Source organism: Phoenix dactylifera, chromosome 16 (genome assembly GCF_009389715.1).
Source record: "Phoenix dactylifera cultivar Barhee BC4 chromosome 16, palm_55x_up_171113_PBpolish2nd_filt_p, whole genome shotgun sequence".
Classification (NCBI taxonomy): Eukaryota; Viridiplantae; Streptophyta; class Magnoliopsida; order Arecales; family Arecaceae; genus Phoenix; species Phoenix dactylifera.
In genome coordinates this window covers 5,064,011-5,090,515 of record NC_052407.1, presented here as the reverse complement: position 1 = coordinate 5,090,515, position 26,505 = coordinate 5,064,011, and the positions used below count along the sequence as shown (strand labels likewise).

At 39.3% G+C, this 26,505-nt stretch overlaps 2 protein-coding genes across 5 annotated transcripts; one reads left to right on the top strand and one right to left on the bottom strand.

Annotated features, from left to right (window-relative positions):
- Positions 1 to 263: 263 nt before the first annotated feature.
- Positions 264 to 3,156, top strand: LOC103713676 (transcription factor bHLH74-like). 3 transcript variants are annotated; one of them, XM_039114321.1, is made up of 9 exons: positions 271 to 828; positions 900 to 1,346; positions 1,447 to 1,674; positions 1,755 to 1,820; positions 1,920 to 1,988; positions 2,145 to 2,216; positions 2,346 to 2,531; positions 2,609 to 2,696; positions 2,770 to 3,156. In XM_039114321.1, the coding sequence occupies exons 2-9, from the start codon at positions 954 to 956 to the stop codon at positions 2,790 to 2,792; spliced, it is 1,125 nt and encodes a 374-aa protein (XP_038970249.1). In that variant the 5' UTR covers positions 271 to 828; positions 900 to 953; the 3' UTR covers positions 2,793 to 3,156. The 3 variants fall into 3 exon arrangements, with proteins under 3 accessions (XP_008798910.1, XP_038970249.1, XP_008798908.1); XM_008800688.3 differs by having other exon boundaries at positions 264 to 1,340; XM_008800686.4 differs by having other exon boundaries at positions 272 to 1,346.
- Positions 3,157 to 9,617: 6,461 nt separating this feature from the next.
- Positions 9,618 to 14,121, bottom strand: LOC103723628 (probable xyloglucan glycosyltransferase 9). 2 transcript variants are annotated; one of them, XM_008814592.4, is made up of 5 exons: positions 12,929 to 14,109; positions 12,518 to 12,826; positions 12,151 to 12,441; positions 11,932 to 12,045; positions 9,618 to 10,699 (listed from the first exon to the last, which is right to left on the bottom strand). In XM_008814592.4, the coding sequence occupies exons 1-5, from the start codon at positions 13,721 to 13,723 to the stop codon at positions 10,082 to 10,084; spliced, it is 2,127 nt and encodes a 708-aa protein (XP_008812814.2). In that variant the 5' UTR covers positions 13,724 to 14,109; the 3' UTR covers positions 9,618 to 10,081. The 2 variants fall into 2 exon arrangements, with proteins under 2 accessions (XP_008812814.2, XP_038970248.1); XM_039114320.1 differs by lacking the exon at positions 9,618 to 10,699 and adding an exon at positions 10,727 to 11,090 and having other exon boundaries at positions 12,929 to 14,121.
- Positions 14,122 to 26,505: the final 12,384 nt, after the last annotated feature.

Below are 26,505 nucleotides of genomic sequence, written 5' to 3'. Positions count from 1 at the left end.
TCAAAGGGTTTCCCAATAAACTTTCTTTTCTAATAGGAAAGCTTCAACATTTTCTCTTCTGGTCCATTCCAAAACCTCATTTCAGTTATATCCTCATCCCCATCTCTGTCGATTTGGTGCTTTAAAAGGCTATCTGATGGTAGCCTTTTGTTGCAAGAATCAATGGGCCATCCTAATGGGCATGTAATCATATGCTCTGAAGATTACTCGAGAATCTAATTGCTCTCTCTCTCTCTCTCTTGCCATCCTTCTAAGCTTAAGAAAAAGTCTCTAACTTGCCTGAAGGCCTCAACCTTTAGTAAGCTTGTTACTGCTTTTGATTTTGCTCATCATGTTGCATGATGCTGGTGGTTTGCACTAGCTTATGTCAAGGCCCCTGGGAATTATAGAATAGGAATCCACTTTTCCTCTTTTTTTACCGGCAAATCTAGCTGTTAACTGATAGGATTCCTTTCTCTTTGTCTCCTTTATGCTCTGGTGAAAGGGTTACTTTCTTGTCACTTGGGCGCTTTGGAGTATAATATTAGGTGTAATCTCACAAGGTTCTCAAAGCTATCCAGCTGGTGAATGGTAGGTAATATGCCTGGCCCTGGGGTTACCTTTTCTCTCTGTTTGTCTATAGGATTCTGCTCCTCGGAATTACTTTTGCTTTCAACCTCTTTTGCTACGAAGCTGTCGTCGTTATTTGTTCCTTGTTGAGCCTGCAAGAAATTACCAGTCAAAACTCCTCACCTTTCTCTTTAGTTGAAGATTCTCTTGTTTCTTTGGTTTCTCTAGTCTCCGAGGCTTCTCTTTTAAACTCTCCCAACACCTCAGCTTCTCCAAGAGGTCTGGTATCAAAGCATCATTCAGTTGTTCTATATAGTTGTTCATGGTGATGACAGTCGGTATTTGAACAGAGAAGTGTGGGTTCTACTTAGCTCGGTAGTCAAAGAAGTTTGCACTGGGAACTGATGTCTGCTCGCAAAGAAGTTCCAGAAATGGTAGCTCCAGGCTATTGTGCAAGTGGTGCCGCTAGTCATTGGGATCCACTTCTTTCCATGGATCAGAATGTGGATTTCAGTGGGTCAGCTGGTCATTCTTCCTACAATGTTCGTGTACCAGAAAGCAAAGGAAGTTCTATCATTGATTCGATGAAGCAAATTCCAAGGCTTTCGTCCTTCGGCAGTGAGAGCTTCACTGAAATGTTGAGCTCCTTTACCTTGCCCATTGCAGCTGTTCCTTGCCCTCCAGATATCCCTTCAGGTAATGAGCATGAGACTGAGAAGAATCTGAAGGGGAAGAAGAGGAAAGGGTTGTCTCAATGCATCGCTCCAAGTCCCCATTCTCCAGCAGAAAGGGTTCGAGTAAGACAAATCTCTCTCTAATTCTTCAACTAAATTGATAGGTTTTCTATTATTGAACACTGTAAAACAACTGATAAATCTTCACTGGTCCTCGTACAAGGATGTCGAGGCTGGTCAGCAGAAAGATATTTCACCTGATAGTGTCAAAAGCTCAATGGAGGATGAGAGCAAGCAGAAGAGTGAACTGAACTCAGGTGCCAACAGTCCCAACTCCACTGAGAAACTCTCCAAGAAGCAGTGGCATCATGGTGGTGATGTGAAAGATGATCACAATCATGCGCGAGCTAAGCGAGGCCAATCCACCAACAGTCACAGCCTTGCAGAAAGAGTAAGTTTCAATCTAAGTTATTCCTTTTCCATGTCATTAATCCTTCTCATTTTTCTAGATGTGGTTTCCTTAACCTGCAGATTAGAAGGGAAAGAATTAGTGAAAGAATGAGGTTTCTTCAAGGTCTAGTTCCAGGATGCAACAAGGTATTTTTACATCCAGGGCCTTGGCAAGGCCATGCTCCCCTCATTTATGAAGTATGGTTCTGATATATTCTCAAGATGGAAAATTTTCATTGCTAACAGGTTACCGGTAAGGCGGTGATGCTTGATGAAATAATCAATTATGTTCAATCACTTCAAAAGCAGGTTGAGGTATGCTCTTGATTCATCTTATTCCTACAAATTTGTTGAAGGCTTGTTATAATTTTTTTATGCTTTATCTAACCTTCTTACCAGATGAAAGCAATTATCCTTCTTATTTTTAACCATTTACTGATTTGAAATATTTTTCCTGAATGGTGTTTTTAGTTCCTGTCAATGAAGCTGGTAGCTGTCAATCCAGAGTCGGACTTGGCTATCAAGCAGATCCTCTCAAAAGATGTAAGATTAATGTCCTGATGGCAAAGATATAAACTTGTTCAATTACTTCTGATGTCTTTAGTTTGATTCTTAGTGTGAAAAGTAGCCATAAGCTTCTTCTTTTTTTTCCTTTGTTCTCTCTTTTCACAGATGCTACACTCACTAAATAGAAATCCAGCCATTCCCGGGTTTGGTGTGGAATTAAACCAAATCCACCCTCATTTGCATTGGTCATCCTCATGTGAATTCAAGCAAGCCGAAATGCTTCTTTCAAGTAAACCGACTTCAGGGGATATTATCGGAGCCACCAACCCTCATATATTTCCACTGGGTCAGGTAATCCGAAGGCTTTCTTAGCATCACAGGCTAAGTGCATTCAACAATTTGTACTGATTAGGGTCTTCGGCATGCAGGCATCAAGTGTATGGGATGCTGAACTCCAAAATATTTTTCAGATGGGTCTCATTTCTAACCCACCTCTTGATTGTGAGAAGCTGAATGGTAAACATCCATATGTTCCCTCGCTGCATATCTTTTCAGGTTCATGAAATTTTTTTTTTTTTTTTTTTTGCAGGTGAAATGAAGGTGGAGCCATGAACAATTTAGGAGAATGAAGAATTTAAATTCTCCTAACTAAGATGTTCTTTCGTGTACTGTATCGTTCATAGGTCTAGCCATTAGTGCCCAATGTCTAGAAAAATTGAGACATACATGAAGACCATGTATAGTCAGAGTGGCTCTTGCATTTGCTTGAAGGAAAGATTGCATTATTTGTTGTAATATTGGTTGTCAGAGTACTATTTGTAGGAGATTGTGGAGTTATTCCATTAAGATGATTATAAGTTCTAAAAGAAATGGTTGTATAAAAGTATTTGCTTCACATGATTGTATTGAGTTGCAGGAAGCTTGCAATTGCAATATCTTAAAACACTAGAGTGGAATTTTTATCACTCTTTCGTAATTGCTAATGGTTGAATCTTTTCTTTCAGTGCTGTAATTGTTTCTGCAATGATGCTCCATTATGCACTTGATTGCAGTTTAACTTTTTAATTAACTGAAAGATGGATTTGAGATAATTCGTTATCTATTCTTTATATTACACATTAATAATGAATGATATTAAGATCAGACTAGGAAAAAGGCATGCCTCTTCATAAATAAAAATATGCATCATCTGTGGTTCACACTCTGGTCATCATTACCTCTTGCATTGTTGTTCCCTCATTGGACTGAGCTTGAGTCAAGTTTCTCTCCCAAACCTTTGACAAAATTTGGTGGTGAGCTTCTTTTTTCCTTCATCTTGCAGACTTTCAAGAAAATGTGACTTGAAATTGTAAAGCATCTAGAATTCTTTTCTTTGTTTTCCAACTCTCCAACAAATCATTCACAACAACGCCAGTTAAGATCAAAGACAAGGCCTTGATCTCCAATGACCTCTGCTGAATCACAAAGTCATTGAATTAGCTCCCTTAAATTTGTACTACTCTGAAGATATCTGGTACTTCACAACCAGCATATATTAATTTATTCAAAAAAAAGAACTTTCGGTCGTGGATAACCATGTTCTATTGTTCAATTCATCACAACGTTTTTGGTTAATCTGGCCTCCTGAATGATTTATGGATGCAAGAGGAACTTGAAATAATCAACTGAAAATGTGCCATTGTTTCATAAATTTTTAATAATTTTTGCATTAATATTGATCTATTGAGGAATAATCCTGATAAGTAAAAAGTCATAGTTGGTGATCGATCCATCTATTAGCTTAAGTTTTTGAGTCAAGTTTTAAGATATTATCAGAATTAGCTCTCTTTTTTGCCTATTGCTACGTCCATACTCTCGGTTACTAATTTATGTATCACCTATCCTTTCAGATTCAAGATATGAAAAGAACATTTATGCCCACAAGGACTGGGCTTGGTAATTAGCATTCTTTTCTTGTAAGTGCTTGAGATAATTTTTGATAGTCAACAAAATATTTAAATTCAAGATCCACATAATTAATCATAATTTGTACCAGTATAAAAATACTTACAAGTTAAAAATATATATATATTTGTGGTCCCCAATCTATACATCAACTAAGGAAAAAAAAAACTAAATTATAAACAATATAAAACCATGTTTTGTGATGCTCTAAATATTAAAATAAATTGATTTCTGATAATATGTATAGATTATGATTAGTAAAAATCAAGCATTCTTACTATCAAAAGAAAGTTGCTCTTTTTATCCCATAAAAAAAATCTGCATCCAAATATTGGGTTTTGTTAATTGTTTTTGTTTTAACCTTCAATATCTTTTTATTGGATCTTGTCCAAAAAAGAAAAAAAGCTTTCCATTATAAGGGTTTAGGCATATGATATAAGTCAAGTAACACGGCATCATATTAACATCTTGGAGCACGGTCTTCCATGATAGATTTTTTTTAGGTTATTTTTTGTGCATATTTTCTTGTGTGTGCACTACTTTTATGGTTTGAGACTACAGGGAAATGTAGTCATATTGACAAATATATAGATTTTAATTAAATCTCTCATGCAGTTCCACCACCCACTTCCATCTATGCTGCTCTTTCTTTTTAATTAGGAGATCATAGCCATCCGTTACTTTCAAAATGATCCCATGTATTAGATCATAGGGAATTAAGTGTCACGCCCCCGCCTCTGCGAGGCACGTGAGGCACCTAGTGCCTACGTGGGGGCCACATGAGGGGGGAACACGGGGCTCTCCTGCCAGATATTGTCCGGTTCTGGGGCTTCACGCAAGCGTCCTTCACCCCTCCCCGATTTTGTTTTCCTTCCAAAACGCGTCTGCAGGATTAGGAGACACCCGCCTCATATGTCCAGGCTCTAGAACGAGTCTTTCCGATGTGGGACTATTGGACCTCACACCCTTTCCATCATCGGACAAGAGCCATCCTCGGCTCTAATACCAAATGTCACGCCCCCGCCTGCGCGAGGCACGTGAGGCACCTAGTGCCCATGTGGGGGCCACATGAGGGGGGACCGCGGGGCTCCCCTGCCAGATATTGTCCGGTTCTAGGGCTTCACGCAAGCGTCCTTCACCCCTCTCCGGTTTTGTTTTCCACCCAAAACGCGTCTGTAGGATTAGGAGACACCCGCCTCATATGCCCAGGCTCTATAACGAGTCTTTTCGATGTGGGACTATTGGGCTTCACACCCTTCCCACCATCGGACAAGAGCCGTCTTCGGCTCTGATACCAAATGTCACGCCCCCGCCTCTGCGAGGCACGTGAGGCACCTAGTGCCCACGTGGGGGCCACATGAGGGGGGAACACAGGGCTCCCCTGCCAGATATTGTCCGGTTCTGGGGCTTCATGCAAGCGTCCTTCACCCCTCCCCGATTTTGTTTTCTTCCCAAAATGCGTCTGCAAGATTAGGAGACACCCGCCTCATATGCCCAGGCTCTAAAACGAGTCTTTCCGATGTAGGACTATTGGGCCTCACACCCTTCCCATCATCAGACAAGAGCCGTCCTCGGCTCTGATACCAAATGTCATGCCCCCGCCTGCGCGAGGCACGTGAGGCACCTAGTGCCCACGTGGGGGCCACATGAGGGGGGGCCGCAGAGCTCCCCTGCCAGATATTGTCCGGTTCTGGAGCTTCACGCAAGCGTCCTTCACCCCTCCCCGGTTTTGTTTTCCACCCAAAACGCGTCTGCAGGATTAGGAGACACCCGCCTCATATGCCCAGGCTCTATAACGAGTCTTTCCGATGTGGGATTATTGAGCTTCACATTAAGCATTAAAATGATTCCATGTTTCATATTATAGGCAGCCATCATCTATTCTCCTATCCCATATATGATGCCTCTTAATCTAGTGGGCATGTCTAGAGATGGTTCACAATTTCATATTTTACTCCCGTTCTTAAGAGGGAAAAGAAATATCCATCCATGTTTTCTAATTAAAATACGAGGGACAACCTAGATACTTCCTTCTTAAGTTTTTTTTTTTTTTTTTGCGTTTCTTGGAGTCCTAATCGAAAGTGTGTATAGAGAGAAAAAGATTTCATATGTGTATATATAGATTTCCAAAAAAATAGATCCTTTATAAATAAGAAAAGAAAAAAAGTTTAGAAATTAATTGTTCTTGGTATGGCTCAGCCTTAAAAGCAGTTTCAATTTTATTAAATCTACTTCAAAATGGAATGAAGTTATAGAGCTTCATAACATTTTATGATTAGGATCAACATGTCCTAAAAAAATAATCTAGACTTTCTCTACACTACTCAGTACTCAACTTATCAACCTTGGCTTTCATGGTATCAAACTAACACCAATTATTTGCTTAAATGAGATATAATTGTCCATATTGTGGAGAATTGGGAAAATTAGATGATTGTATCATTATTTAGACCAACTTTTTGTAGATTCGTAAAAACTATAATAGAATATGAGGAGGTTTAGATGGATAAATTTTTTTTTCTGTAATTGATCATTAGATATGGTCAGCATTAAAGCAACAGGCTCCAAAATTGACGATGCTGCGGTATAGCACACGTTGGATTAATTTGCGAGGATGAACTACCAAGCCATGATTAAACTATGGCTCGATCAAGGAGATCTTCATCAGATTTCTCTATTAGTTCCCTTTACTTGATTTTTAGATGTAGCTATCTAAGGAGCATCCATTTGGAATGAGAGCGACACAAGGAACTATAAGTTGCTCCAAGAGAAACCCGAAGAAGACTAAAAGGAAGACCAAGAGAAAGGCAGAAAATCTATTGAAGACCCTAAGAGATAAAACTCTAGTAAGGTGGCAAAACTCCAATGGAAATAAGGGAAGGGAAGACCCTAAGAAATTCTAACCTACTCTCAGCCTTTCTCTCCTCAAGTGTTGGACTGCAAAAGACTCAAATGAAGAAGACACACCAGCCTCTCACCTTATATAGAGCCTCAGACAGCTCGGATTAGCACGGTGGTTCACCTACCTATGTCGATCTCTGCCACATCACTCGGGTGTTTGGTTATGGATGATCACTCAGATCATCATCAATAAAAGCATATAATAGTCATTTCTTTGAAACTCCCATCACAAATGATATTGCTTCGAAAAGAGCAGACGTCGACATGCCCCTCATAAATGCAATATCTAGAAAATATTTAAAACAAAACCAAAAAGATAGTTTTGATGGATCAGCTTCATAGCTTGCCTTGGCTAATTAGCTTCACTAGAAAATCTACTTCTATTATCTAAGCCCACAAGCAAGCTCAGCCTTGGAAGTGGGGGGCAAGTGATATGCCTCAGAACCGACCATAGCCGATGTGGCAGACTGACCAATGAAAGCTCCTCTTGAAGTCTTTGACCAACCAGTCAAACTCGCCACATGGCCGACCCTAGAGGCACGTGAAGAGTTCATCAAATTTCAAACTCTCCCTCCAACTAACGACAGCTTGGCCACGATCGCAAACGATTTTCATAATCACTCAGGGAACGAGCGAGATGAACGAGCGGAATATCCCCGCATGATCTTCGGGATGCGCGATTGGTTACCAAAAATGGCCAATCCATATGCCTGATTTCCTCGCCAATGGGTGTCGACCCCCGCCTATCCAAAGAACTCCCACAGGATCCTCCAGTATATACTCTTGAGCTCCTTTATTCTCTTGCGATGCCACTATGCCAATCTCACAACACTTTCGTCATTTCTTAAGAGTTAGTTTGACTTAGATATCAAAGGATCCTTTGTCAGATACTGTTCGGTAAGAAGACATTCTTTGTCTTTGTTATTTTAGATCAGTTCCTACATTGGAGCAAAGATTCATTCAAAGTCTCCATTGTTCAACGCCATCTCGAAAGCATCCGGTGACGGAGTCATCATCACCCGAGTGTAGCAACCACTCAACTATCGTCACAGATCTTCAATCGATCTTCACAATTTGAAAAGCCGACAGTCCGAACACTTAAGTAGCCCAGCCAACTCAGTAACTTGGTCGGGCTGATTTTCTTTCTTCTTTTCTATCTCTTCTTATTTTCCTACACTGATGGGATTTGGAGTCTTGAACCTGGTTCGGTCCTGTTTTCGAACAAGATAGGAGGACCAAGATGCCTCTCATTCTGCTAGAACTCAAAACATTAACAATTACTAATATTGTCATGGTAGTTCCGTTGCATCTTGTAACGCGTGCAGAGGCCCCTATAATTCCATCCTTTTAGATCATTGCTCTATGTAGTTCCTATCCTATTACTTGCCAAGACCATGAGTTATTTAGTAGAAGTTTATTCAAACGCAGGCTATGTACCCTTTCTACTACGTAGTTCTTCGTGGACATGGTCATCTAAGAAGTTGGAACCTCGGGCCTCGCAGGGACTGGAAGTGAATGCAAATTGGAGGAAGAGAGATTCTCTTCCAGCCAGACTTTCTATGTCGCTGGCAGCTGATGCTTATAGGACTTGTTATGTAAGAATTTGATTTGGGCTTGGCTCCTTTACCATAAAAAAAAAGGTTGGAACCTCATCCCAAATTTTATATTCCTATAAATTGCTGCAAGATTATTAACAATTTGAAATATTTGGAGCCAATGGGCACTTGGCAGAGGCATTTTCTTTTGAAGGTAAGTCAATAATTCAGTCTTTAGAATTATGTCCACTAGTGATTAGGCAGCCAGGAAAAAAAAAACAATGCTTACCGAATTGTTACATATGATGAATTACTGAGCTGTTTGGTCTTATTGACATCCATACGCTTTTTTATACTTGCCCCAGCAAGAAAAGTTTTATTAAAACAATTTCTTCTCTTTTTCATTAAAGAAACATGCTGAGAATACCACAATTATAATTCCAGTCTGGGCTTCTCCATATTGCAATCACTGAGGGTGGCGCCACCCAATTGACCTTTGCCAGTGCCAAAACAAACACATATTTGCCTTACAAACTTTCCACATTCTATTGTTTCTTTCCCGAAATCTTGATGGTCAAATAAAGCAGAATATCTCTACCAAAAACATAAATCACAATGTGAAGATGATAGACAGACTAAGACAAGGTCTGTTTGTCTTGAAGCTTTCTACTCAGCTTGCAAATTTAAAAAATAGAGCACATAGATATAAACAAATTCTAAAAAGACTTGTTTTATGAATTTAAATCCCTTCAGACTGAGCAAAGCAGATAAGTTACTCTATGATCAAATACTCATCAAATCTAACAAGAACAGAACTGTGTGAATTCTCAAATTTGTTCTCATTTATACTGTTCTAATTTTTCAAAAACTTAAAGGGTTCAGTTTTCTGAGAAACAACTGCAGGATAGTGGCAGAAAAGAGGTGATTTTGAGAAAAAACTTGTGGAAAGCCAGGAAAATTATCTTAGCGTCCGCTTCACAATCAGCTTCCAATGTTAAAATAAAAAAATATAAACAAATTCAAGCAAATTTAATCAATGAAGGAAAAAGCAAATAAATAAACAAGGCCAAACGAAGTGGCTGAATTTTTTTCCACCCGCATTAATATATTCCATTTCCTTGTCATTGAGACCTCCAGAACTTAGAAACAGTTTACATCAACACGAAAACCTTGCTCCTTTAAGAATTGATAAGATGCTACTCAGTAAATGGATGGGTGTAATTCACTATGTTGGGAGTTTCTGATATTAAAAAGGTAAAACTATGTTGAACTGGAAGTGAAATCCCATCTGAGCATCAAAACTTTCTTACAAAAGAATATCTGAAAGAATGAAGCAACTAAGAGGCTGAGAGTAGAAATATCTACACCTCCAACGAGTGCAAACTTAAATTCTCCCCCAGCAGGGGATGTAAATGATTTTGGGGAGGGGCCAACAAGTTGTGCATGCCTCTCATAATTAAGATGTTCTTCAATACCCATGCAGTCCACACGACGAGCCTCCATGCAACTGCTTTTACCTTTTCACTGAATCTGCTCGCCAATCAGATCAAGACCCACCAACAGGAATGAGATCCCCTGGAAGAGGAGGAAGTAAAAATGTATACCCTGGGCAGAGAGCAAACTCCGAGCAGAAGCGGTTAAGAGAAGGAAGGCAAGTGCTAGCTCTTTCCGGTAGATCCTGTTATGTTTTTTCCTATCCTTTTTGGGCTTGGCCTCCTCCTTTGCCATGCCATCAAGGTTCGGAGCAGAGGCACCTCGTTGTAGCTTAGGCTCCTTTTCTACCAAGCGAACAAGATCGCCCTCAGAAGAACGTCCTGATTTCTTAGTGACAACCCATTCGTAAGCACTACCAAGCTGGAATAGGCCAGAGATCATCGCATTGAACTTGGTCACGGACATGGTATTTTCGAAGAGCAGGTAGGGGACAATGAATGGGAAGGATCTAGGAGCCGGCAGGATGTTGAGGAAGGACATAGTGGCAGGGATATAGCAGACCACCCAAGCAGGGATCCCAGCTTCAGGGACAAACATGGTCATCGGGAGGATGATGCAGAATAAAGTAAAGGAGTAGAATGGTAATATGAGCTTCCGGAGAAGAAAAAACAGAAATATCAAGTTGGCCTTCTTCCAGAACCCAATCTGCACAGAAAAAAGAGCAAAGAAGGTTAACACAAGGAAATTTCAAGAATCTACAATAGAGAAGAATCACATAGTGATAGGATATATATTTTTCAGAATTCTGGAGAGCAACAGAAACTTCAGCAGTTTTGTATCAGAAGATTGATATTTAGTCACATAGATAGAAGAATAACGGTTGTTGCATTTGAAAAAATTGGGCTCAGCAGCATCCTATAAAGGAATAACACAAACAGGGTAACAGCTGCCAAAAGGCATTGGAAAATAAGAAAGGAAATGGGCTTGGACAATTCATCCTGGTGGTGAAACCATGTTCAACAAATTTACTGCCGTTGTATCAATCTAATGGTGAAAGCATGCTAAGGTTTTTGTTGTCCTCCCACATGATGGCCTCCTGGCAATGACATCGAGGGATAGGAGTAAGGATATTTAACGGCGGCATCCAATAGGTGGGGTATGATAATAGTGTTAGAAAGAATAATTAACATAACAATATTAGATTTACCAAATTTCAAGCATTGCTAAGGACACACACAATTTCCTGTTTTTCTCAGAATGCAGCATAAATCTTTTTTTTTCTTACCACATTCCTCTAGTGTTTTATTTTATTTTATTTTTTTTTGGATACATCGGCTGCTCACACTAATCTCGAGTGAGCACAGCCAGCTGAATCCATGGAAAGCCTCTAGTGTTCTATCATTATAATTTTCAGAAGGAAAACCAGAGCACCTGCAATAAATTATCATTGGTAACAAGAAATGTTGATGGAGAAGGTGGAAGATACGCATTAGTGTGATGTCATCATTACGTTAGACATTGGAAAGAGACCTGCCTTGTATCAATGGGATCAAATAAATCCTACCCATGCAAAGACACATAAAAAAAGACACTAAATGACAATGTAAACTTATATCACTACAAAAAGAAAAAGTGGATAAGCCTCTCTTTTAAATTTAGAACATTAGCAGGTTAAACCACCTGCCCCTTTTAGGTTCAAAGGAAGCTTGGTGTGATATGGATGCATTTTATTTATCGGACATTCAGGCAGAAAGTTCCCATGTAAAATTTATCTAAGCTGGTTATTTGCCAGGAAAAGAATACACCCCAATAAGAAATTGCACATCAGATAAAATAAGTCGTGTTGCATAATTAGTATGTGATTGTGCTAATGTTTTGCTATAATCCCTTCTAGAGCATAAATTAGCATCAGAATAAAACAAATATGAAAATTATACCTTGGATCGCATGATATCCGGCAAGCAGAGCCTAAACAACTGCATGGGACCGGAATGCCAGCGGTGCTGTTGCTTCCGGTAAGCCTCATATGACTCGGGCAATTCGCATTGGCACTGTGAAAGAAATGCAAACAAGGAACACAAATTTAAATCAAAATCCAGTTCGGCAAATCTTAGCAATCCAGTAAGCAGCTGGAGAAGTGGAAGTCCTCCCAGTACCTCCACATCATTGAGGAAGATGAACTTCCATCCCTTGAGATGGGCTCGGACCGCAATGTCCATGTCCTCCACAGTGGTCCTCTCCAACCATCCCCCGGCATCCTCCAGAGCCTTAATCCTCCAAACTCCGGCCGTCCCATTGAAGCCAAAGAAGTTGATGAACACCCCATTCACCTGCTGCTCCACCTCAAAGTGGAAGCACAGGTTGATGTTCTGCAGCCGGGTCAGCAAGTTCTCATCTTTGTTCACAAAAGACCATCTAGCTTGCACCAACCCCACCTCCCCATTGTCCTGCAAATCCCACAGATTAGCTTTGAGGTCGATGCTTATAACAATTAAATGGTTCCAATCAGTCCCTCAAACCAACCTTAAAATGGGGAACAGTTCGCTTCAAAAAGTCCGGCTGCGGCTGGAAGTCAGCATCAAAGATCGCAACGAACTCATAGTCCTTAACATAGCTGCAATTCATGGCAGACTTGAGGTTGCCGGCCTTGTATCCATCTCGGATCACCCGGTGTCGGTACACGATCCGAGCTCCACTCTGCTGCCACTTCTCCACCTCCTCCTTGATCAGTGCCTGCGTTGTGGGATCGTCAGAATCATCCAGCACCTGAACCAGCAAACTGGACCTCGGCCAATCCAGATTACACACAGCAGCAATGGATTGCTCATACACCTGCCAAATGCCAATTCCACAACAAAAGATTGCAACTTTAGGAGGCATCCGCCAAATCCAAAGCTTAGAAAAAGCTAAAAATCGGATCTTTCGTAAGTTTACCTCCCTCTCATTGCACATGGGTATCTGGACTAGAACCATGGGGAAGTCCTCGCCGCCGGATTCGAGGTCGTCGGAGCCTCCGGCGATGGGTTTAGTGGTCTTCAGCGTGGGTTTGATCCTCTTGAAGCGGATCCAGAAGCAGCCGAGGCAGAGGATGAGGCGGTCGACGCTCTGGATAAGGAAGAGAATGACGCAGCCGTCGGCGAGGAACTGGAGCGGTGGAGCGACGTATGCCGCCCGGAAGTGGATCCAGCCGGAGTACACCGAGTCGAAGAGATCTCGAACGCCAAATGAGGTGGGAAAGACGAAGCCCCGCAGCTGCGGAGCCCCCAGGTGCCAGCCCTTGAAGTAGGCGACGACCTCGACCCCCAAGAGCATCACCGAGAGCCAGAGGAAGACCTTGATAAAAGAGTAGAAGCGTGTCCGCAGCACCGGGCTCTCCTCTGGCGGGGAGGAGGTGGCGTCGGAGTCCGTCCGACCGGACGCGACGCGGCGGCGGACGACGGACGCCAGGCCGAAGAAGGCGGAGGCGAGGGAGGCGAGGCAGCCGGCAGCGCGGTGGGCCTTGAGGAGGAGAACCCAAGTGATCTGCTTCGCGTTCTTCCCCCGGCCGCCCTTCCGCGGCCGACCGCCGGCGAACTCCTCCTCTTTGCTACTGCCGCCGACGTCGACGCCGTAGTCGTCGTCGTCTTCTGGGGACATCTCCGAGATGGACCAGTTAGGATTCTCCATTTTGACGATCACCGGCGTCCCGCGGTGGCTCTCCTTCGCCCACCAACCGAACGACGGCGCCATGACTGCCGGAGAAAAGACGACGGCCACCGGCTCAAATCCTCAAAAAGCCTCAACAGAACCGATCAAGGTGCTGCCTTTTCCCTCAAAAGCGCCTCGGGATTGGATTCCCTTCAATAATCTCGACGCGTGGAGACCGGACCTCGCGCCCCAAGAGCAATGCAGTCGTCCCCTGGGTTTCACCAGACGAAGGGAGACATGGAAAGGGCAAGAGGAATCCAAATCCAGCACCGAATCGGCCTGTCTTGGTCTCTACTTCCTCTCCATCGGTTACAGCTCGGAGACGCGCCTTCGCTCGCAATAAGAAGGACACGACAAGAACCAGCAGGGAAGAGAATAAGAACAGCTCAACACGTCTTTGTCGATCTCAGGAACACCCAAAAAATAAAAGAAGGCATTTTTTCCTCCCACCATATCATTACTGTTGGCGAATTAAGAAAGCTCCCCGAACACGGATTACAGCTGGAGATGAGCAAGGAAATGGACGAAGTTTTTTTTTTGTTTTTGATTGACCAGCCAATTTTTTTAAAAAAAAGAAAATACAAGGTAAGATTTTAATATCAGAGAACAATAAAAAAGAAAGAGTTTAAGCATGAAAAGGATTTTTTTTATTTTTTGATTGACCGGCCAAGTTTTTTTTTAAAGAAAATAAAAGGTGAGATTTTTATACCAGAGAACAAAAAAAAAAAAGAAAGAGTTTAAATATGAAAAGGATTTGTTTTTATGTTTCCATTGTGGAAAGGATGCTTCCCCCCTCCTTCCCGTTTTCGTTGGGATATTCTCATCTCTTTATGTACAAAAAAAAGATTAAAAATTCATAAATTTAGAAAAATATTTGGAGGAACGTGAAGGGAAAGAGGAAGAGGGTAAAGGAGCAGGGAGTCCAGAAAGGGTGGGACTTGGGAGGGGAGGACGATCTCCTGATAGGCTGAGACCGTACGCGTGTTATTGGATGGATTAGATTAAAATCTGAATTAGAAAGCTAAAACAGTAAGTTAGAACAGAGGAGTATTACTCTTGCCACAATGGGTATTAAACCCATCTCATTGTACTGTATTATTACGTTAGATCTTATGGTTAGTAACTTGAATCAATTTTATTACAGAAAAGAACAACTCGGATCAGTTTTTAGTGTTGTCGCAATTCTAAAAGATGAGATGTAGTTTCTATTTTAGTCTTGAAATCCATGGCCGTGGCTCTTCATTCTGTTGGCCACTTGGAGACTGATAAAGGCTTACCAAAATAAAAATTAGACTATATCTAGCATGACGATAAAGGCTTACCAAAAGAAAGGCTATGTCAGAAGAAAAATTATACTATATCACTCTGTTGGCCTTTGGGTAATATCTCAGACTATATCTAAATTAGATTTGCTAAATCTTAAACATACATGAGAAAAATAGTAAAACAAGGCTAAGCACATCTAAAGAATATCTTGATGCCATACAGCAGTAAAAGATTGGGGAAAAATCCAAATGCTGCAAGTATTTATTTTTTTTCTTACCAAAAAACAGTAAATCCCGAAATATCCGCTAAATGGAAACATTAAATTACTAAATAGTGGTTGATACAGTGGTAGAAGGGGGTTATCAAACTTTTCCTTACAAAATATGACAAGAAAGCGGTATATATTAAAAAAATTATTCACTCAATTAGGTTGTGTACATGTAATTGTCATTTGACTAGATTACCCCTCTGCGGTTACCGGTCCTCGAATCCCGAGAAAACCGGCGGAAATTACGACTTTGGATCGTCGACGAGAGCCCACTAAATGAACGGACAGGATCAACTTGATAATTTTGAATTTCAAACACCGCCCGGTGAATACTGTAAAAAAAAAGGGATACTTCGCCCGCCATCTCCATCGATGTAATGCGGGAGGATTTCAAACCCCGAGGCCATCACTCGATCACAGCCGTCCATTCGCTCCAACTCAAACTAAGACGGAGGTGTGGTTCCCTGTGTGGCCCGGTCCCATGGCCGCGAGGCGTTTTTGTATCCTACCAAAATGACTCTTTTAACCTCAAGGTCGAAATGGTAATGAAGAGGATTCCGGCAAAATTTATTCTCTTCATGTCCAAACACGTGTCAAATTCTACCACAACAGTTTTGTCCAAAAATCTAAAATTTATACTGTCAGAAAAAATAAATTTACGATAATATTTATTTAGATCGGGTTAGGGGCCAAACAATAAAAAAAAAAGAACGCAAAGAAAAAGAAAACATTAATAATATCAAGTAACTCAAATTTGAACAAATAACCATAACCCACAATAGCAATATTAAGTCTTTAATCTCCTCACCTCTCTATTTTATATAAATTATATACATATATATATATATATTATATAATCTGATTTTCCGAGAATTAAATCCCAAATTTGCTCAAAATTCTAACTGGTATTTATTTTAAATTCTAAACTTCTCAAATTTTATTGGGTTTGGTTAAATAGATTCTCAGAGTTTAGGACGCGTGGAAGGACAAAAAAAAAAAGCATGCGCTATTTATGAAGGTTTAGAAAGTAATTTAACAGATAGCATGAAGACTTGGAAAACACGTGCTGCGCACGTGACAGGATTGACAATCCCTGAAGCCTGAGCAGGCGACAGCGCTGAGATGGTCATATTTAAAATGACGAGGGTAAAATTGGTATGTGGAGTTTTATTTACTTTCGTTTTATAATTATTTGTTTTCATGGTATTGGCTTAGCTGTCACCGACGCCGGGACACGTGACGGCCGGTGGAGGCGGGCGAGAAGAAGGGAAGCCAGAGGACACGTGTCGGTGAGCAGCTCCGGGATCCCGCCAGCCGGCGGGGCGGGTGCCGTGCGTTCCAGCCTCGCGCGATCCGCGGTTACCGCCTGGTCGCCGCTTTAATTTTCGTAACTCGTAATACTTTTTATGATTTTTTTATTAGAAATAATGGGACTTTTGGGCGTCGGCGCTTCGGCGAAAATGATAAAATAATTGCCTGGCTCTGCGTTTGCGTGAGGGCTTCATGGAGTTCAGGTTTTACGTCGAGGTGGTGGTCAGAACTCAGAAGCCGTGGTCTGCCTTCGGTTCGATCGTACCAAGGGTTTTGAACTTGGCCAGCTGCTTCTCTGGTTCCCTAGAATGGCCTTATGGTATTGCCCAAATGACTTGGGTTGCCTAGTTGAGGGATTGCATGGTTTCACTTTCACCTTCTACGATGTTGCATCAAGGAGTAGGGTATTGATAATCTTGGGAACAAAAGGAAGAGATTCTGTGGTGTGTGGGATCCATCAAGTACTTGTGTTAGGGACTTATCAGTATTGTTTTTAAAGTGGCTCTTTTTTCAATTATTCTCCTGTATGCAAAGTTTAAGTCCTTCAATGATTTCTTTTAACTTGGTTGTGAGTATCGAAATGTGGGATAAAAAAGCTTTCTTCATTGAAGTTATTTATGATATCTTGAATATGTTTGCAAACTTTTGATATTAGGTTGAATAGTTCTAGTTTCAAATATTTTTGAATATATATATATATATATATATATATATATATAACGCAACTTATTTTTTGTTTCTTTAGTATTCATTTTACGCAAAATCATGTAAGAATGATGTGAGACAAAAATAAGTTGTAGGCTTTTCCATCAGTAAAAAAATGTTGTTGACGCTCGAAATCCGACTTGATAGGTGGATATGTTGATATGCTCAATTAAGCTAAAAGAGTATAACACAACGCTGTTGTGTAACCACAAAAAATGATTAAGGGTTTACGGAATATATCCGACTAAGGATCCTTCGTTGTTTAAAACAGACAATTTCAAGAGGGAACAAGAGAGATGAATGAGAGATAGAGGTACGAGAGTATGGTATTTGGGTTTTCTTTTGTAACTGAGAAGTTTCCTACTTATAGAGAATAGGATGAGAATTTACGTGATTAAGATCACGTGATTCGCGGATGAGTAGTTGAGCTTTTTTCCTATTCGTTGATCGGAGATGGTTGGGATATTCTTTTTTCAAATACGCCGTAATCGAGCATTTTTTTTATCTACTAGTCGGTCATGATATTCTATTTAGGATGTATTGAGATTGCGTCAAAACTGTAGTCAATCACGCTGATTGTTTGGAGATTTGATTGACCAATGCTTTCATTGAACACGTATCATCGTTTGGTTAATGGGCTAAGCTATCATATGAGATTTTAGAGATAACAAATCTAAGTGATGCCGCATATAATTATGGCTAACTATAAATTTGTGACACTTTATGCACATTTAATGAGGGGATGATCTTAAATTGAGATTATAATGATGGACTGATATATACATATTAATAAACCTTCATTTTGGCTTGTTTTACCTTTTTATAATAATTAAAAATACTAAAAACATAAGAAAAAGATAATAAATGATGCTTTTTCTTTACTTTACTTATACTTTAGACTGGATTCTCCCTTTCAAAGAAAAAGCTTTTTTTATTCTCTTTCTCACAAACCAAGCGTTGAAAACATAAAAACATGAAGTTATTTTAATTCCATTTTCCAATGGTGCAAATTTGGGTTTCATTTTTTGGAAGATGATGTGTGGTTATCAAAACTTCATTTCTTCCAAATCTTTTTCCAAAACCTTATCCTTTATCAAATAAAACTCGCAAGTCACAGCTCTAAAACTCAAAATAATCCTCATCTTCAAAGTAGAGCAAAACCAGTGTGCCACCAAACAAAGACACTTCAAAACATGAAACGAGAGGGCTAGAAAGGGAACAACACCAAGATAGAGAAACAAGAGCATCTTCTGCACGAGTTTGGCGGTGTCACACTTTAACTCAAAAGCCCTGGCTCACGTACATGACGCGGGACTCGTACGTTTACTTATATCCCCTCCTGCAGGTGCGTGACAGCTAAATGCATCATTGTTTCCAGCGAGTCCCGTTCTTATCGCAACCCCTCCCAAAACAGAGCAATTTTAAACCACCTTTTAGGAAGTTTCTGCCTCCCTCCGTCTGTACTCCATCATATAGTGCTTAAAACCAAACAGAGAGTGTAGAAAACTAGTGTTTCGCTGAACCCTCCCTTTCACGACCAGCCCTATCCTAAACCTAGATATGAGACTGGCAGACTGATAGTAGCTGATAGGCACCGCACGTCGAGACTCACTGTTGTTGAAGCCGAGCTTCGGACAGTCTGGAAGGATCTATCCTATATGAGATGGGTACTTGATGCCGAACAGGTGCATTTTGAGGAGATTCATGTTTAGCGATCGATTAGATCCGAAAAGTGGACAGAAGATGGACGATTTTCAAGCAGTACATGTGTTTAGGGAGGTGAACAGGACTGCAGACTGGGTCGCCTCCTTTATCGTTCAGCATTTCGGAGAGTTTTTTTGGACATCCGTTGTAGACATACTTTTTTCTTTGTACTTTTTATTTTCTCATGATTTGGCAGGATGTACTCACGTTAGAGCTATATAAATTGTAGTTTTTATCCCGAAAAAAAATGATGGAGTAATTTTACTCCCCATTATTTGATTCAGTGTGGGCCTCCTACATTTGAGAAGTGATGGGGGAGGGAATGAATACATGTGACACATATGGCACTGTGATCCCGCCCATAAGGTTGTTGGGTTGGTGGGTGCAGCAGTGGGTCCGTCACCGGCAGCCGTCCATCCAAAATTGTGTTTGACCCAATCATTGTCCCAAGAGGGGGCTGAATCTATTAAAGAAAGACACAAAACAATCTCTAAACCATGTGCATTTGTCTGCAAGTCTCTATCTATGGGATCTTTAATTTATGTGACACATTCCATGTGGCATTTCTTGAAGATGAGACAAGTGCGAGTTGCCTTGAAACAAGGCGGTGCACATGGTGACTGTAATTGGTTTGATGTGGACTCGGGTCGAGCCCATGATTGGAGATTGTGAATCGGACCAAGCCGATGGCTCGGCTGTCGACTCGGTTGAAAAGGATAGAGATCAAGGCTTGACGTCTTGATCAAAAGGAACCATGGATGACAGCGTGACGGTTGGGTTCCATGGTCAAGGCACCTCCTTGTTGGTTTTATATTTTTCTTGCGTTAGTACAGGCTAATTTGCCTGCCAAGTGGAAGTTTGTTCAAAAGGTGTGGAATGAAGACCATCTTTAGCAAGTGAATTGTAGTTAGTGATGCATGATCTGTGTTACATGCAGGCTAATTTGCATGCCATGTAGAAATTTGTTCAATAGGTGTGGAATAAAGATGATCTTCATTTGATGAATTACAATTAGTGATGCACGACCTGTGTTACGTGCACGGTAATTTACCTGCCATGTAGAAATTTGTTCAAAAGGTGCGGAATAGGGACCATCTTCATTTGATGAATTACAATTAGCGATGCATAACCTGTGTTACATGCATGGTAATTTGCCTGCCATGTAGAAATTTGTTCAAAAGGTGCGGAATAGGGACCATCTTCATTTGATGAATTACAATTAGCGATGCGTAACCTGTGTTATATGCATGGTAATTTGCATGCCATTTAGAAATTTGTTCAATAGGTGCGGAATAGAGATGATCTTCATTTGATGAATTACAATTAGTAATGCACGACCTGTGTTACGTGCATGGTAATTTGCCTGCCATGTAGAAATTTGTTCAAAAGGTGTGGAATAGGGACCATCTTCATTTGATGAATTACAATTAGCGATGCATAACCTGTGTTACATGCATGGTAATTTGCGTGCCATTTAGAAATTTGTTCAATAGGTGTGGAATAGAGATGATCTTCATTTGATGAATTATAATTAGTGATGCACGGCCTGCGTTATATGCACGGTAATTTGCCTGCCATGTAGAAATTTGTTCAAAAGGCGTGGAATGGAGACAATCTTTAACAAATGAGATGCAGTTACTCTCAACTCGACTGAGTTGAATAGAAGTTGAATAGATTAAGGCATTTCAAATAGATGACTTGCATTCACTCCCATGGATGTTTTTCATATAATAGCACAAATTAACATAGCAATTTATTTAATTACCAAAAAAAATAGCAATTTATTTTGCAATAATAGATATCGAGGCAATAAATTTACTTTAAACCAGTAGAGATTTTACCTTCAGGATATGAGATGCATGAGCAGCATCCTGCACACGTGCCTGGCATCATCGTTCGCATGCATGCTGAACTCGCCACGAGTGGCGAGCTAAACCAGTTTTGTTGGCACCAATTAAAGAAAATAGTGCTCATTGAGTACGGTTTTTTTTTCTTTCTTTCCCTCTGTTTGCTTTCCAATTTTAAAGGTAAAGTTTGATGAGGTAATTTGCTGTGTCCAATTTAGGTGTAAAAGGGTAGCAGTACAAAATTGTTGTATGCAATGCACGGAGCCCCATCTCTTTGATGAATGCCAAATGCTTGCCCTCTATATAATTTGGTAGTAGACTTGCTCTTTTGAGCGCTATCAGTCAAAACGTGCCTCTCGACGTGGTTTCTAGACATTAAGAAATGGACCCCTGCGCAATTGGCGCAAGAGCAGGTTAACATGTTAGGTTTGTTCCTAAATCTAGCTCGACGTGTGCTGTGAATTGTTTCTCATGCAATTTTTGTATGATTCTTGCCTTCTTCAAAATGTAAAGTCAAAGGGAGGTCTGGTATCATGCATAAGGCACCTAGTGCACATTCGTTTGCCTAATGCCCAAGTAATATTAATATTAATATTTGAAATTGATGAAAAATGGTATTTCACGATCTAGAATCTGATTCAAAAAAACTAGTCGAAAGAAATTATTTGAATTTCTTAATCCTGTATAAATACTTAAAATCTATCCAGCGAATAACCGATGTTGGACTAAATATACGCTCACACGAGTCCTCACAGGCTCCTCCCGTTTAATCTCTAGTATCCTTGCTAGGCTAAGGATCTAAATCTAGTTAAATCTATTTACAAGTACTACATCAGTTCGTGATCAGCTCATATATTTCATATTGCAGCGTTCCCTAGTTCATATGGGTCATAGGTCGAGTCCGCTCTAATACAATTTGTCACAACTTAGGAGCTTACCCAAAAAGGTTAATCAGAATATATTATTTGAATTTCTTCGTCTCGTGGTCCTGTATAAGTACTTAAGATCTATTTAGCGAATAGTCAATGTAGAACTAAACACATACCTATACAAGTTCTTGTATGCATAAGCAAATTCTCTCTAATTGTAGTTTTTTCATGAAGTTACACAAGAATATTCTTGAAATGATGCATCCAAAACTAGCAAGATAGGCTGATTGGCTTGCATATTAATGATTCGAAAACAAGTCAGCTGTGCTATGTACAAGAAAACACAAATCATACACAGAACTCGGTTATTTGTAAACAAGTTGGGAGGTTAGGATTGTTCCACTTATCTCTTGATCCAACACATTAATATGATAAGAGTTTGGGATGCATGCTAGCAACAACATTTTCAAAGAATTTGGATGAATATTTCAGTTCGCAATCGGAATGCCCTGGACTACCTGGATTCGAGAGCAAATGTAAATTTGAAAATCTTATGCATATAAATGTCAATAGATTCACAAAAGTTTGAGTACAGTTTTTTCACAAAAATAGCATCGGTGTAACATTGACTCGCTCAAGCCTTCTTGCAGTAGCCAATACATGTTAGATTAGTATTTACAAAATAGTCATTAGAAAATCTCGACAATAATAAATGTATATATATATATATATATATATATATATATATATATATATATATATATATATATATATATATATATATATATATATATATATATATATATATATATATATATATCAATATGCACCAGTAATTTATAAACTATTGCTGTTTCTAAGAACACTCGGCATCATTTGAAGTAAAGGTTGCCATATTTTGCTTATCTCAGATGTCAGATGCGTCATTGCCTAGAATATATATAAATACAACTATATATATATATATGTATGTATGTATGTATATATGTATGTTGTATGTGACGTTGCATGCGTCCAGAGTCATAACATAATTTAAGTCATTCAAACTCTATATGTAAACTAAGGTCTTTGAGAAAACTTACTTTGAGAGGAAAAGCTAATTCATAACAATAAAATAAATGGTTCAACGTTCCAGAACGTCAAACTTAAATAGACTACAGAGCAATCGCGTACTTGGTCCTGAAAACAAATGATGTGACATGGTAACTGCATCTGACCAAGATAGCCACGTTGAGGGAGACTTCTCAGGGAAAAAAAATAAAGGAACTCGTGGTCTTCATGCGGTCATTTTGCAGGGAAGGTGATTCTTCCTTAATATAAGAAATAATGGTCCGATGTCTTGAAGGATTCCACAAATTAATGTCAGGCCTGACTTGAACTCCTTTAAATGAGACCCCACCACGTTACTCATACCTGTAGAATATTAATATTGAGCTCATTTACATGCATCAAATAGTTAAATTTCTAATCCCACTTTTTATATTTGTATTTGGCTCTTTTTGCGAGGCCACTAACAAAATAAAAGTTCAATATTCACCATGGATATGTACCAAAACTGGTCGCTTAAATAAAAATATACCAATATGCACCGATATATATCGGTACAATACTGTTAGAGCTACAAATAGGTCAGATGATCTAGCACCAATCTAATTAGACCCGACCCTATTCGATCCGTATTTGAAGACTTGTATGTCCGATTTGATTCAAAAATTGAATATAATCTAAAATCTGAATTAGGCCTGAATTTTATATTTTTCAACTCGACCCAATCTAACCGACCAGTATATCATTCGATTTTAATTTTGGTCAATAAAAAAAAACTTGATCGGACCTGACTTGAACTAGTAAAATTGAAAAACCAAAATCATATCAATCTCCTTCCCATATACTTAAATATTTTTCTTAATTTATAGAATGAACTCGAATTGAAACTAATTCCTCTTTTTTGTTTTATTAATAACTACATCTCGCATCTATTCAATCTCCTTCCCATCTACTTAAATATCTTTCTTAATTTATTGACTGAACTCTAATTTAAACTAATTCCTCTTTTTTGCTTTATTAATAACTACATCTCTCATCCATTTCTATTTAATTATTATTTAAAACTTTATATTTTATTATTTATTTTGATAGATTCTTATTTGTAATGCCCTCAAGTCTGTCAATATATATAATTTTAAAAATTATAGTATGTAAACTTTAAAAAAATAATTTAAGTTAAATGAAATTAAAAAAAATTGAATAAAAATTTAAGTTTAAGTTAACCATCTTTAGTTGCGAAAGAATTGCTAGATATTTGACTTGAATTGCAAAACTGATGTGCCGGTCCTGATCTGAACCCAAATATTTTAGGGTCCTTGATCCCAACCAGAGCCAAATGACTTGCTCAGTCTAAAATTCTTTAAATAGAGCTTACTCGATCCCATTAGATAGTAAGTTGGGTTTGGGTCTAAAATCATGACCCTAATATGACATCGAGCCAGGACAAGGTCATGCATATCTCAATCCAACCCGACACATTTGCAAGCCTAGGTACCATCGATGCACAACATTCTGGTACTATTGATATTGCACTTGTACAATACTACCAATAGGCATCATTACATAGTCTTATGATATTCCGACATCTGTATTGGTGCCGGTTTTGTATCAAAATAGTATATAGTACAGTATTGCTCATCCTATCCTATTGTCGCAATTTTAAAATTCATATTTATTTCTAAATTCTTTATATCTCCAAACACCATGATCGAAAGCTATTCCGTAACTTTTTCTCTGTTGGCATGAAGGAGTACCATAAGCCCGTCTTTCCTTGGAGCACATACTGTTTAAAATGATATAAGTTGAAGATTATAGCAATAGAAAATCAGCAGCCAGAAAAAAAAGTCCTATGTTAGGTGCAAAGAATAAGAACACTAGAAGCAGTAGAAAAACGAATAGAACTCAAGCAATAATCAGCAGCCAGAAAGAGTTCTATATCAGCGGAACAATTTTTGCAGACCGTAAGTTAGTGAATTATATACTGTGGGTTAGAATATACCTGAGGAAGAAAGAGGCAAATAGAGATGTTTTGGAATGCACATTCGGTTAGCAATATATCATCTAAATAAATAAATAAATTTATAAATTCAATTAATAAAAAATCTTAAAGGAAATAATGTACGTGTATATTATTCGGCATCTAAGTAATTCTATTTTAATGCAAAATAAAAATCTATTCTAGCATAATATAAATCTATGCATTTAATAAATTTATATCATAGAATTTCAAATTCTACAAATCTACTAATATTAAATTAAAAATAAGGGTAGAAGAAAGTAGCCTGATTGAAGGCAGGTCGAAGCGCGTAGACGCTGTCCCAAAGAAGTATTTGCTCCCACGTACAGGTCTTTCGGCAATCCTCCTCTGAGATACGACGACCCTACAACTTTTTTATTCGGCACGTCTCGGAAGAAGTCAAAGCGAACCCGATTGGACTTGCAGATCCAGCAAAGAGCGGAATGAAAAGAGTAAAATAAATTGAATAAATATATAAAAACAAAAATCAAAAGTGGCTAAGAGGAGGAAGAATTTCTCCAGAGTTTTTCTACTATTTTTCTGTAATTTTTTGTGTTTCAAAAGAGATGAAATAGAGGGATTTATATAGGATTTTTAACGGAGGCAAAATGGTTTTTTGCGGATGCATTTTCAAACGCGTCCTTTTTCAAATGCGTAACGCCCACTGGCCATTCCTTTTTCTCAAACGGGCACGCGGCCGAATTTCGGGCCGCGTGCGTATTTAAATTTTTCCTAATAATCCCCCACAAAAATTTAAATAATTTTAAAATCAAAATAAAATGCTAGATATCTTATATTATGTAATAGGTGTAGGTACCTTCTGGTTTAAACCTTCACTTAGTGGCAGTTGATTACATCTGTGGAGCCAAGATGGTCTTAACCTTGAACCTCGGTCCATGGCTCAGAATAAATCAACAGCACACATAATAGGGTTCTAAGTGGGTTGCGCTATTATGGCCATGCGCAGGTATCTATCATGTGCTTTTTAGGGAATCGCCCATTTTCCGTAATCGCGGCCTCACGACTGCATATATAGGTGAGTCCTAATAAGAAAGCTAGCAAGGAAGCTCTTGCCTCTTTGGTCTCGAACTCATTAAGAGTTATACAAACGAATTCATCCTACCGCTTGCTTTTACGAGCACTAGCGCTATGGGGATGAGGAAAACATGAAATACTGCTCCTTTTAGTCACACTCCGGTTTGTTTCTACCCATTGAACCTTTTAAGGTTGGGTTCCCACCGTGGTGATCTATCTTTATAGGCTAAGCCCCATCCCTCTCGACGACTCTAGAACCACTGTTCTAGATAAACTTTTTGTAAGCTGATCAGCCAAGTTGTTTTTTGATTTTACAAAATTCAAGGCAATAACATTATTTTTTTAATTTATATCTTAATGATTTATGATGCACTTTTAAGTGCCTGTTCATTTTTACATTGGCATTTCTATTGGCTGCATATCCTATGAATATAGCATCCACTGTTTTAGGCCCTATTTTCTTTCTCTTAAAATTAGGTATTTTTACTTTTGCCAGGCACCCCCACACTTTCAAATAGCTAAGATTAGGTTTTCTATGTTTGTAATCTTCATATAGGGTTAGATCATTATTTTTGGAGGGAATCCTATTGAGGATATAATAGGTTGAAACTAGAGCTTCCTCCATAAATTTTCTGGTACTCCTGAGCTTACTAGCATGAAGTTCAAAACTTGGATGAATGTCAGATCTCTTTGGGTATGGCTCAGAGTCTTAGTAAAATCAGACCAGGAGCTAGGTAGTTTATCTATCAGACATG

Excerpts from the sequence above, each read along its gene's own strand:
- LOC103713676 (XM_039114321.1), top strand. The coding sequence starts at position 954 with ATGTCTGCTCGCAAAGAAGTTCCAGAAATGGTAGCTCCAGGCTATTGT. Across the intron at positions 1,821-1,919 it reads TAGTTCCAGGATGCAACAAG|GTTACCGGTAAGGCGGTGAT; the intron begins GTATTTTTACAT and ends CATTGCTAACAG. Across the intron at positions 1,989-2,144 it reads CACTTCAAAAGCAGGTTGAG|TTCCTGTCAATGAAGCTGGT; the intron begins GTATGCTCTTGA and ends TGGTGTTTTTAG.
- LOC103723628 (XM_008814592.4), bottom strand. The coding sequence starts at position 13,723 with ATGGCGCCGTCGTTCGGTTGGTGGGCGAAGGAGAGCCACCGCGGGACG. Across the intron at positions 12,442-12,517 it reads GAACTGTTCCCCATTTTAAG|GACAATGGGGAGGTGGGGTT; the intron begins GTTGGTTTGAGG and ends TGGGATTTGCAG. Across the intron at positions 10,700-11,931 it reads CGGATATCATGCGATCCAAG|ATTGGGTTCTGGAAGAAGGC; the intron begins GTATAATTTTCA and ends TTTTCTGTGCAG.